Source organism: Mastigoproctus giganteus, chromosome 6, assembly GCF_048544385.1.
Source record: "Mastigoproctus giganteus isolate SK-2022 chromosome 6, ASM4854438v1, whole genome shotgun sequence".
Classification (NCBI taxonomy): Eukaryota; Metazoa; Arthropoda; class Arachnida; order Uropygi; family Thelyphonidae; genus Mastigoproctus; species Mastigoproctus giganteus.
The window spans coordinates 216656187-216670188 of record NC_143580.1 but is presented as its reverse complement, the minus strand read 5'-3'; the positions used below and the strand labels follow the sequence as shown (position 1 = coordinate 216670188).

At 35.0% G+C, this 14002-nt stretch overlaps 1 protein-coding gene across 1 annotated transcript in view; it reads left to right on the top strand.

Annotated features, from left to right (window-relative positions):
* The window catches only part of LOC150084968 (globin C, coelomic-like), a 54419-nt gene extending 43271 nt beyond the window's left edge, over positions 1-11148 (top strand). The window contains exons 2-3 of the mRNA XM_090375675.1: positions 7822-8047; positions 10481-11148. Of these exons, the coding sequence (XP_090231801.1) occupies positions 7822-8047; positions 10481-10687 (433 nt within the window). The 3' untranslated portion in view covers positions 10688-11148. The remainder of the gene's footprint in view (positions 1-7821; positions 8048-10480) is intronic.
* Positions 11149-14002: the final 2854 nt, after the last annotated feature.

Below are 14002 nucleotides of genomic sequence, written 5' to 3'. Positions count from 1 at the left end.
GAAAGGTTGTTCTGCGGCATTTATATCCACAACTGTGGTCATGTGACTTGCAACGTTGTGGGATAAACCATTTGTGTGCACAGCAGGTGTGTACCTAATAAAGTGGCACCACAGTGCATATATATATATATATATTTTTTTTTTTTTATGAAAACCCCAAACACGAAAGGTATCAAAACCTATAGTACTTAGTACTGTGCATGGGTTGAAGGAGAAGTATGGGGGGAGGGGGATGCCGGAAGCTTAGCTCTAGAGACTAAACATGGGTTTCACCACTTCAAGCCTCCAATAAGCAAAGTGGTGGTATTTCACCGGTTGATGAAAGTCATCTACCACCTGATATTTATTAGGGTCACCCAGAAAATTATTTCATCTACCTATGTGTATTGTGTCTGTAAACTGCGCGTGTTCTCTGGTCAATTTTTTCTGCTTTGCTGGACAAAAACCCCGGATTTCAGGAATAAAATCTTTTAGAATGCAAGGCTAGATGGGGATGGATATTGTTTTGAGTCCAGGACAATGCGAAGGTGCTTAATTTTTGTGACAAGTTTGATAGTCATCATCATCATCATCATCATCAGCCATTTTCAATCCACTGCAGGATGAAGGCGTCTCCAGCCACTTTCCAGTTCCTTCTGTTTTGAGCACTAGCCATCCATTTACTACACAAAAACTCATGAATTTCATCTATCCATCTCCGCCTTTGTCTTCCAGGTTTTCTTCTAGCTCCTCTTGGGTACCATTCTGTTATTTTCTTAGTTCATCTGTCATCATGTCTTCTAGCTATGTGTCCTGCCCAAGACCATTTTGGTTCTTTAGTTTTGATCAGAATGTCCTTTACTTGAGTTTGCTGCCTAATCCATGTGTTTCTCTTCTTATCTAACAGTCTGATTCCCAATATGATTCGTTCCATTCTTCGCTGTGTAGTTCTCAGCTTCTCTTCCATTCTTTTGGTGAGTGCCCAAGTTTCACTTCCATAAGTCATGGTGGGGAGTATACATTGGTTCATTATTTTACATTTCAGACGTTTCAGATATTGCTCTTCAGTATGTGACTATATTTCCTGAATGCTATCCATCCAAAATTTATTCTTCTCTTGACTTCCAGCCATTTATCATTATTACAGCTCATAACTTGTCTCAGATAAGTATATGACTCCACCTTTTCAATTACTGCTCCTTCAATCATTTTCCTTTCTGTGGCATACTTGTTCATCATTACTTTTGTTTTAGCCATATTCATCTTTAGTCCAAAATCCTTACTAACTGTGCATAACTGATTAAGATTTTCCTCTAATTCTTTGGGATCGTGGCTTATGACCACAATCTCATCTGCAAATCGTAAATGGTTTAGGTACTTTCCATTCACACTGACTCCTTTCTGCGACCAGTCTAATCTACTGAAAGCTTCCTCAAGGGCAACAGTAAACAGCTTCGGAGATATTGTGTCTCTTTGTCGAACTCCTTTCTCGATTTTAAATTTCCTACTGTCTTTGTCTAGTCTAATAAAGGAGGTAGCGTTCTCATATATTTTCTTCAAAATCATAGTATATGGGATATCTATGCCTTGCTTATGCTGTATGGAGTGAAATGCCTTTAATAATCCACAAATGCCAGGCATAATGGTGTTTTATATTCATTTGCTTTCTCCATTAGCTGTGATATTACGTGAAGGTGATCCATAGTTGAGAATCCTGTCCTAAAGCCAGCTTGCTCTTTCATCGGTTGATTCTCATCAAGTATTCTTTCTAATCTGTTAGTAATGACCCTTGTGAACAACTTGTAGATGTGGGATAACAATCTAATTGGTCTATAATTTCCAATTTCTGATTTATCTCCTTTCTTATGCAGCAAAACTATGATTGCATTATTCCACTGTTCAGGCGTCAAACCTTCTCTAAATCACTTTGGAAGAGCCTTGCCAGTTTTTGTGTTATGTCTCTTCCTCCCAATTTTAACAACTCTACAGTAACTTCATCTTCACTCGGGGCTTTCTGATTCTTCATTTTCTTCAATGCATGTTCTACCTCATCAGGAAGAATATCGGGTATGTCGTATGTGTTGCTAATTTGCGATCCATCTTCCCCATTGCAAGCATCATTCCCTCGCTCCTTGTATAATTCTCTATAGTAGTCTTTTGCTATTTGAATTACACCATCGCTATTCTTCAGTTTCAGTATCATTTGTCTTTCTGTACTACTGCTCATAGCTGCTGATTTAAGTCCTTTGTTTTCCCTTAATGCTTGTTTTACTTTTCTTGTGTTAAATCTTCTTATGTCCTCTCCGAGTCTCTTTCTAATGGTTTTGCGTAACTCAGTATACTCAATTTTCTCCTTGTCAGTGTTTATCTTGCTCTTCATTTGTCGCCTTCGGTTCATCATAACAAGTGTTTCTTGACTAATTTTTCTTCTTTGGATTTCTTTTCCCCTTTAGTTTTCTTGGGCTTTATCACTTTCAGAAAGTTGTAATATTCCTCGTCGATATCTTGGTCCTGAACAGTCTGCAGAAGGCTCAAATTTGTTCTTAAGTTCCAGTACATACTTCTTTTTCTCTTCTGTTATCCCATAGACCTTTGTATTATTTACTCGAGTCAGTTCTTTCCTTTCCTTTCCTACATCTATATCAAGTGTACATCTTACCATTCTGTGATCACTTCCAACATTTACCTTATTCAGGACGGTAACATCATTCACGATATATCTTCTGTTAGTGAGGATGAAGTCGATTTCATTAGTTGTTAATCCATTTGGACCCTTCCATGTCCACTTTCTGTTCACCCTTTTCTTGAAAAAAAGTGTTCATTACTGACAATCCTTGAGATTCTGCAAATTCCACAAGTCTTTCACCTCTTTCATTTCTTTCACCCAAAATTTCCTATAGTTCTCCTTTCTGCACTGTTTTGTCTTTTTCCAACCTTAACGTTGAAGTCCCCCATAATACTAGTGTAGTGGGTTTTCTTTTCATCTAGAAGACTCAATTTCGGTGTACATTTCTTCAACCTCTTCATCATCATGACTCGATGTTGGTGCATAAATCATTATAACCTTTAGCTTGTACCTCTTAGAAATCTTGAGTATTAGTCTTGACACCCTTGGTGATGTACTTTTGAATTCCAAAATGTTTTTTAAATCTTTATGGACCAGAAACCGAACTTCATCTTTACTCCTTTCACTGTTTCCGTTGGTGTACAGCAGATTTCCACTTGATAAACTTATAAGTGATTCATTTCTTCTTCTTGTTTCAGCCAAACCGATGATATTCCAATTTACATTTTCTAATTCCTTTTCCAGCTCTAATATCCTGTCTTCACCGATGAGCGATCTTATGTTGTAACAGGCCAAGTTCAGTTTCCGTGCATGGCAGCGTGCACGGAAACTTCGTTCCGTGAGATTCTTAGCACCTTCTGCTTCCACTCTGATCCTCTCGCTGCCGTAAGAGGGAGAGTGAAAGCTGCTGGGGACTGAGGGCCATTTGCTTTGTCGTGCTGTCATATGCTGGAGGGGTTGGTCTTTTCCTCTTCACGCTGACCAGGCGTCTTGAAGAGAACCACTCTACACGTTCGTTGCCACCTAAGTGACGTAACAGGGTTTACCATCGAGAAGGTGTGCATGAGTGGATTTCAGGGAGGCAGGCCAACCGGACTTTTCCTAAATCTTCTGTAATAGAAAGATATTGGATCCATCAGTGTTTTAGACTGAGTGTCTGATAACACACAGAATACCTGTTCCCCTCTAAGTTTGATAGTGTCACCATCAGTTTGATTTGGGGCGAGTCTTGTGGTCTGCAGGGTGCCTTTTAAAAGTATAGATTCTGACTTTGTTGGGTAAATTGAGAGCACATGTATATCCGCTCAGCGCTGAAGGTGTTGTAGGGCACGGTTTGCTGAGACTTCGAGTGATGCTCTGGAGTGGGCCGAGAGGGTCAGGATAAGGTCATCAGCATAGGCTCGTGCTGATACGGGGCCTAGATCCATGTTGATTAGCTCATCAAACACAATGTTTCACAGGAAGGGACTCAGAACAGAGCCCTGGGGATATTCCCTCTGTGGATTTAACGAGTGGTACTGCTCTGGATAGTGATAACTTGAATTCTTCTGTTGGTTAGGTAATCGCTGAGGAAATTGTAGAGGTTCGATGGGAAGCTGTCTTGCCGAAGGCGCCTAAGGAAGCTGAGCTACCAGAGCATATTAAAAGCCTCAGAAAAATCCACTGAGATGAAGAAGAGGAAGTATTTATTTGTAGAGTTGGTGGCAGCTGTTATTATGGTGGAGGACATCTTCATTGCATCTACCTGGACGGAATCCGCATTGGCTTTCAGCTTTAATACTTGCGTTGGTGTAATGTTGGTCTCCTCTGATGACAAGCCTTTCAAGAAGTTTGCTGACAGTAGAGAGCAAGGCGATCGACTGTAGGAGTGGGATTCTTTTAGCAGTTTCTTTGGGTTTTTGATAAGAAGTTTGACATTAGCGATTTTCCATTCATCTGGCACCAGTGGAAAGGCATTTATTGAAGAGATCAAGGAAAATATTTAAATTTACTTCTATGACTTCAGAATTTCAACTTCAATGTGGTCGGTGCCAGAACATTTTTTATCTTTGGTTCTGGTTTGGGCTTCCTGCAGTTCTTCGATGGTCAAGGGCTGCCCACTTAAAGTGGGCTGTGTCATAGGTATCGTTTTGCTAGCAGATCTCCAGCTAGTCAGGTGATCTAAAGTCCACCAGTGGTGGAAACAGGGCGTCCAAAATGTTACCTATCGACTTTTGCCAAGTGGTTTTCATTGTACCCTACGGGATTAGGGTGGAATTAACCACCTCCCCTATGGGGAGCTTATTAGTGGTGACTTTATACACTACTCCTCAGGTCAGTGTTCCCCATGGTGCTGACGAGATTCTCCCACGAGGCCCTCTTCCGAAAATGAATGAGGGCCGATACCGGTTCCTGATATTTCTGTAATTAGTTCTAAGCGCTACGGTTACGGCGGACAATAGAAGAATGGTAAAACGTTGTCTGTTTTGACGAATCCTGGATATTGCTATTTCGCGCTGATTGGAGAACCAAAATATTCCAAAAATACTGAATCCATTGCTTCATCCTGCCATGTGTCAACAATGCTGGCTTGTGGTGGCCATGTAATGGTGTGGGAAGTGCTTTTGTGGTTCATTTTCCCCCTGGTATTAATGGAGCAACGTTTGGGTATTGCAGTTCATCTGAAAATTGTTTTTGACCAGGTGTATGCCTTCATGATTTCACTGTATGCATCTGTAAATGGGTTCTTGCAACAAGATAATGCGCCATGTCATCATACAGTACTATAATTGAATGAATATAATTTGCAACAACTGTGAAGAGCAATTCAGTAAACACGGGCCAGCACCCCTGTGACACGCTTTTGCACTGAGTGGCCACCCATTGTATCTCTCTTGTGAAAAAAAAAATAGTCTGGGCAATCCATGAACCCTCTTACGTCAATTAACTAATTTTTTGGGAGATACTTAAAGGTTGAGTTTGTTGGTTGGGGGAAAAGAAATAATTTATGAAAGAAATTTCTTACTTTCTCTTCTAAAAGCATGTACACTTTCTAAAGTGAATATCGCAGAAAAGCTCTATGGAATCCAAATTTTTTCTGTATCTTTTCTAAAAAATGTGGAGATCGATCGCATTTCTAACGATCGATTAGAAACATCATGACATTACTTTGATCTCGACATGAATCCTCAGCAATCCTCCGATGCAATATCACGTCAAGAAAGATGACATAATGGATACAGCTAGAGAGAAAGCATCCAAGAACTTTTGATTTATAAAATGATTGCAGACATTAAAATATTAAGTTGAAGAAAATTCTGGATAGCTTTGCTCTCTACCATTCCTTAGCCATTTGTATATTAAAAAGATGTATTCCATAATTCTTTTTTTTATTATCATTTTTTTTTTCTTTTCATAACTTCTTTACATAACTTCTTTGTAATACTTCCCGTTACAAAGAAACAAGGTCGAGTATTTGCGTCATTGGTGTCATTTGGGGAATAACAGAATTATTCAGAAAAGTTTCATGAGGTGTGTTATGTTTGTTTAAGTAGCGAGAATTTTTTTTTATTTGTATAAATAATTCGCAGCTAAGAGAAAATGATATTTTTGTTGTGCTGAAGATGGCAAACAGTTTACGACATCATCCTGAAAAATGAATTAATCAAACTACTGCACTTATTAATGTACTTGGAAGAATGTAACCTTGTTAGAAACTTAATACAAGGAAAAAATTACCAAAACACCAAAATACCAAATTTTTCTGAGCAAAAATCAGTATTTATTTTGCTTCTGGTAAATTGCTGTAATAGAAATTCATAAATTTCATAAATTCCTGTAATAGAAATTCATAAATATCATAAATTCCTGTAATAGAAATGCATAAACACCCACTTTTCGTAAATTCCTGTAATAGAAATGTATGAACACCTACTTTTGGTTAATTCCTGTAATAGAAATTAATAAACAGCCAGTTTTCGTTAATTATGCTAATAGATATGTGCATAAAACCTACTTTCCATAAATTACTGTAATAGAAATGCGTAAACACCCACTTTTCATAAATTGCTATAATAGAAATGCAATAAAACCCACTTTTCGTTAATTCCTGTAATAGAAATGCATAAACACCCGCTTTTCGTTAATTATTGTAATAGAAATGAATAGATATGCATAAACACCCACTTTTCGCAAATTCCTGTAATAGAAATGCATGAATACCTACTTTTCATTAATTCCTGTAATAGAAACGCATAGAAATGCGTAATAGAAGTTCATAAACACCCACTTTCCTTAAATTATTCTATTAGAAATGCATAAAACCCACTTTCTGTAAATTATTGTAATAGAAATGTATAAACATTTATATTTTCGTTAATTCCTGTAATAGAAATGAATAAACACCCGCTTTTCGTTAATTATTGTAATAGAAATGAATAAATACCCACTTTCCTTAAATTACTCTATTAAATATGCATAATACCTTTTCATAAATTGTAGGTGTTTATTCAATTCTATTGAATTGAATAAACACCCACTTTTCGTTAATTACTGTAATAGAAATGCATAAACAACCCACTTTCTGTAAATTACTCTATTAGAAATGAATAAAACCCACTTTCTATAAATTACTGTAATAGAAGTGCATGAACACCTATTTTTTGTTAATTAGTGTAATAAGAAATGCAAAAACACCCACTCTTTTTAAATTTACTAGAAATCCAAAAACATAAATTCATAAATTTACTAGACATCCATAAACACCCAATTTTCGTTAATTACGGTAATAGAAATGCATAAACACCCACTTTCTGTAAATTATTGTAATATAAATGTATAAACACCCACCTTTCATAAATTACCGTAATAGAAATTCATGAACACCTCTTTTCGTTAATTCCTGTAATAGAAATGAATAAACACCCACTCTTCGTTAATTACTGTAATAGAAATGAATAAACACCCACTTTTCGTAAATTACTGTAACAGAACTTCATAAACACATACTTTTCTTTAATTAGTGTAACAGAAATGCACATAAACATCCTCTTTTCGTAAATTATTGTAATAGAAATGCATAAACCCTCATTTTTCATTATTTCACTTTGCTTAAAGAGCACAATAACTCAGTGGCCATCTTAATAAAGGTGAATTCATTGAACGCATCCACCAAAATACATTTGGTATCAAAGAAAAATATTTAACGGAAATATTAAGAAAAAAATATTTGTTTTCGTGTTCACGTACATTTTTATTGTCTACCATATTTATTAATTATTTTATATATTTTTTCTTAGCTTGTTCGAAACCCATCCCGATGTTCAAGAAGTCTTCATGCCATTTAAGGGCCTTTCCCAGGATGAACTTCAGTACAGCAAAGAACTCCGGGCTCATGCTCTTCGAGTTATGGGGTTTGTGCAAAAAGTAGTGGCCCGTCTTGAGGAACCTATAAAAATGGACCAACTGTTAAAGGAGCTTGGACGAGACCATGTTATGTACGGGGCCAAGATTGAGTACATAGACGTAAGTATTTTTCCTTTTCATCTATTTCTTGATTATCCCAAGGAAATGATTCATAGAAACCATTTAGGTCAAATATTAATCATCCCTTAATAAAATTGGTTGGCGCTCTAAAATTAGGCGCACTTGATGGTAGCCCTGTGGATACTTTGCCATTCTCTCATACACTTGATGGAAAACGCCGAGATTGTCTTCTGAATTCAGACCCTTTTTACAGAGACAACTTCAACCTCATGAAGTGAAAAAACTTTTAATTTTTCCTCAAGTTTTCCGGGTAGAATTTCTCCAAGTTTTTTATCCCACAAAACAGGCCATCCTTCCAGTTTACTGACGATTCATAGCCTTAATTACTTTGGCCCAAAACGAAAACAATATTCAATGCCCATTTGTTTATATTCGAATGTAGATAAACAAACAGAATTATCCACTGATAAATGGAAACGTTTTTTGTTTTGTTCTGGCAAGCAGTATTAGAAAAAATTAATTAAACTCAGAGGACCAAAAAAAGATATCAGTCATGTACACTTCGAAATATTAATCATGGAGGACTGCAGAAGCTACAGAAACAGGTGTCCATGGCAACGATTGAAGATTAGAGTTGCTATCTCGTTTTTCAGTCATGGAGTAAAGAAGAAAAGTATTTCAGATAATGAAATACTGGAGCCAGAAAAAATTCTTTGAAATTAATAGCCACACTCTCCTTTACTTCCTTACTTTCTTTTTTTTATTTCTTTCTAGATCCTTCATTTTATCTTTATGATCAATAGCTTTAGGGAAGTATTTTCCCAATTTGTTCCCAGGAACCAATTAACTGTCATCCCAAAACTTGGTATCCACAGCAAATAAAATCCTGATCCTTCCTAAGCCCTGGTTTTCCATAAGAGCCCGAATCTCTTAGCAATAATCTGCTAATACCACACTTCAACAGTCCGCTAATACCCCACTTACCCTCTTCTTTGGTATATAAGAATGGTAAATATTGATATGATGGATGTTAAGGCGCTGATTTATACCACTTAGAGAGTTAATCAGAAAGTTTGTTCCAGCGTTTACGGCAACTATCTTTGTAGATGGAAATGGTGCAGATTTGGACCAGGGAAATATCAAGTACAAATGAAATGAGGAAGTCCATGAAAATTTCAACCCTTTTGAAATTTAGAAGTTTTATAATCACAAGGGATCCGTGGACCAATCCATTTCCGGAATAAGTTGTCGTTGAGTTCTCATAGAAAGAAGCAGGGAAAAGTTTTAATTTCCTTAACTTTTTATTGGAATCTGTATTTCACAACAGATGTGAACCCATCTGATTCTGAACTGCATGTTTTCTTGTTGTTGAAATCTTTTAAAGAAAACTAATACGCCATCTTCTTTTTCACCAAAGAAAGTTAAAGGATCAAGTATACGATGTTGATTTTCCCTTAGGTGATATATAAACATTCTTTGTATTTGTTGACAGGAGGTAGATAATTAAACCCATAAAAAAGAAAAATTCCTGGTCGTAGAAAAAGTTGCCATGGTTCACAGAGCAAGTTAATTAGGCAAATTGGCGTGATTAATGCGCATACACCAACTGATAATTAAAGTGATACCGGGATTTTTATCGATGGATGGACACGCTAGATTAAGAACAGTTGCTGAGACAGAATGAGATATCTTTTTTACTCCCAACATAAGTCACGCATGTGGAGAATTGGATGGTGGTTTATCGAGTATTAGTCATGGACCGGAAACAGTTATTGCCATGCTTAAAAAGATTTTGTATCCATGGATGGCTAAGGTGGTTCCGGAAGTTTTGAGATTTCTTGAATTTGGAGAGGAACCATTAGCCACTGTGATGACATCTCTTATAATGAAGGCTCCAGAAGAGAGCAATAGACCAGCGAATATGGCCTGTCAAGCAGAAGTTCAAGCCTTATAAACACATTGCAGTTAACAATGATCTGGCCAGAATAGTTGTTACAATCTACCATTAATTTTCGAGGCAGAAAAAAGTTCATGAAATTAATATTTTTAAATCTGCAATCATGGCAATTTCGAGTTAATCAGAAAATAAATCCATATCTATATCAATGTTTCAGATTAGTGGCTGTTCCTTTACTTTTGGAACTTAGTGTATATTTTAAAATAATCTTTGTTGTTCTATGTTGTCACACCTTGTTAGATAAGGTTTGATAATTTAAAATAACAATATTTATTTTAAATTAAGTTGCCTTTTCAAGTGAATAGTTTAAATTAACTATGATATATGATTATACACTGAGTGGCCACTTTATTAGATACACCTATCCTTTTCAAGAAATGAAAAAAAAAAAAAATAACCTAGAGTTATCAATTTATTTATTTTGACTTTTAGCATTAGGGCTGCTTTAATTATAAGTAAAAATCCGCGAGTAAATACGACATTCAAAAATATATCAAAGAAATTATCTATTTCAGTTAATCGGACCACAGTTCATCTATGCTGTAAAACCATCTCTAGAAGACGAATGGACGCAAGAAATAGAAGAGGCTTGGCTTCATCTCTTCCGATGCATGGCATACGTCATGAAAAACGCCATGTTGGAATCTGTTCAGAAACAAATCACAGACAAGCAAGTAATGCAACAAAATCAGCAATCCCCCTCACAACAGATATCGGAATAACAGCTTGAAAAAATAAAAATCCAAAAAGAACTACATTGTATGCTTGAAGATTTATCGGTTACGTGTTCCAGGTAAGCTGCATATGAAAAGACATCTTCTAGACGTTCGATTATCTTCAAATATGATGGATGATTCACCACACTCAGAAGTTATTTTTCTTTCATAATGGACTTATGGTGACTAATATTATGGTGACTCATATAGATGTTGTATGAAAGAGTATTTTTATTTCAAACACGCATTAAAATTTCAGTATATTATCATCGGAGAAGTTTATTCATAAATTTAAATATTTTTGATCAATTTATAAAATCAACAACCATTATCATATAAAGTTTTTAATATTTTAACTACCACCAGATGGCAGCAAACAATGTTGAATATTCATTTAATATTTATAAAAATATTTTTAGATGTCCGCTTCAAAGAGCTGCATGGTATTATAAAAAGCTGTTCTATTAAATGCCAAATATAGTTGACTGTACACTTCACCAATGAGTGTTTTGCAGTTGCCATGTCTTTGTGGTGATTTTATCGTATGGTAAACTAGTAATGAAATGTTCGTTTTGTAGCTGGTCTACAAAAGCATGTATTTAATTATAGTCGATATTGTATCAAGATGTATAAAATAAATAAATTATTTCAAAAATATCTGTTTATCTGTTTCTAAAAGGACAAGGCTTTATAATAAGTTGGCCCTATATTTTTGGTAACGTAGTGTATATACATATCGAATAATGACGTAAATAACTTCAGTATTTGAATATTTAAAAATGATAAAATCTCGGTTGTATCCTCTCCTACAAGATTGTAGGAGACAGTTCATTTATATTAAATGACTGAGAGTTTAGTCTTTTAGTTTCGGTTCAAAATATACACTGCCCTACCATTAATATAGGGACAACCCTGATATTACAAATAAGACTCTAATTACACTAAATCACGAAATATGTGCATTATTTGAGAACAAATGCTCACTGACTACAATTTTATGTAAATACAAATGTGATTTTTACTTATTTGAAATTCAAGCATGCTGAGAAAAGATTACAAAAGCATGAAATGAGAGATTCTAAATGTGCACTTATATAAGCGTAAATGTTAAGAAAATTGCATTTATTGTTCGGTAAATGGCTCCTTTTGGGCTATTTTTAAACTATAGTTTGATAAAAGCACACGTAATGATCGAAGTCAACTGCGCATGCGTTGAATTTCGCAGACGAAGTCTCTATGGCCTTATGGAGCCGTTTAATTTCTTTAAATGTTTTAGAAAAACAGCGTGAAATCTGAATTATGTGAAAAATGAAATTATTTTTATTATAATTGTTTTTTTTATTTAAAGATAGAATGAAGGTATACATAAAAAGTTGAATATGCTTGATTTAATTTGTATAATTCAATTTCTGCTGAGTGATTTTTCTTTTCTTTTCTTTTCACTCTTTCGGATAACTTAATCTTCCATGTGACAGTCTGCTAACTATCCTGTTATTTTCTTTTCTTACATTCCTAAGGGAATTTTTGGATTTTCTTCAATTTTCGACGCTTGCTTCTTTGACTACTCACATCTTTTAAACCTGCAAGGAATTCTCCAACTTATTTTTCTCTTTCGACTTTTGCATAGCATTGAAAAGAAACGCTTGGAGACATTTTCAAATTACATGCTAACAGGTTGTTTACATAAACACAGATACAAAAAAGTAAACAAAATAAAAACACGTTCTGATAAAGGAGCACAATTTCCTATCAAAAATGACAAATAGAGAACAAAATAAAATTTCATCTGCCTTTTCTTAAAAAAACAACAAAAAGTATGCAAATAATCCAAAAATTCCTGAACTTTACGTTCTGAATTGGTTTCTAAGCTTACTTCATCACTACAGATTATCCCGAGACACCTCAGCTTCAAATTTTATGGAATATATCCAGAGATAACTCGAATATTCGAGTTATTTATTTTTTTTTTTATAAATAAAAAAAAAAGTCTGAGGAATTTATTCAGGAGAGCCTGGCCTCCTTTTATTCTCCTATAAAAATAATTTCTGTAAATAATCTATCGTAGCCCCACTGACTGGAAAATATGTAAGGAATGTGGTTGACGCAGTCCACAGGCTGATTTTTTTTTTAATGACTTAAATCACTTGGACTTTCTTTCTTCGACTTTCTTGGACTTTTACTTTCTTTTCGTATGTGGATGTTCAGTTCTTTGGGTGAATGATTTATCTGAAAAAAAAAATTCCAGTTTCCAAACTCAGCCGCTTGACTGCAGATGAATATACGCAATCCCTACAAAATATAGAGCAGATGTATCATCCCTCTGTTGCATTTCTAACCCCTTTATTCATATAAAAAGAACCACAAAAAGGAAATAAAAAGGAAAACATTACTGATTTTCTATTTATCTTTTCTTAGGTCATGTACTATATACGCTGAAAGAAGCACCGTCCATCTTAGAATCTTTAACTGCTACCATCCATTATTCATTCATGGATAGAGAGATTTCTAGACTTTGGAAACAAATGGTGTGTTAAAAATCCACAACCTTCGCTTTTGAATTTTTACTAAGGATAAAAATATCGAAAGATGTTCCATTTTGTCATAAGTGACACCTGCCGTCAGTTTTGGTAAACTTAAAAAGAAATTCAATTTTAATGGGATCATAAACTTGATATATTTTGTTTTTATTAAACAGAATAAAGTAATAAAACGAATACTTTTGTATGTGTGCCTTATTACGCCACCGGAAGTTAAATATTCGTTTTATCAATCAACCGGAAGTTAAATATTTGTCTTTGGTAGTTTCTCAAGATTACGGGTTTCATATTAATATGAAATATATACGTAGCAACAAAATGATAGCCAACATTCTTTACTTGATCCACCAGGAAGAGTCTAGAACCTTTTACCCAATAAATGATTATTGATTTTTAAACGGATCACTTACCATGGAAGTAGATTGATGTTTGAAGATTTCTCGCAATTTGGGATTTCCGGTATTGCTTAATAAACAAAGATTTCGTCTTGGTAACTAATTATTTGGCAAGAATATTATCCATAAAGCGCATTTATATTTACTGAGCCCAAACATTTGAAATGAACTTCCATTTAAACTTCCAATTTCACTCCCAAATATTGGGGTGACACAAAGATTGAGATTCAAGACAAGCATCCAGGAGGTAACTATAACGAAATTTTCCACATATTTTGAAAGAAAAAGGAGTCTATTTATATCCTCTTGTTAAGACGTCAAATAAAATCTCATCCATATTTCATGGACCCTCTTTACAAGTCCTTAATGGGGAATGGATTTTATTTATT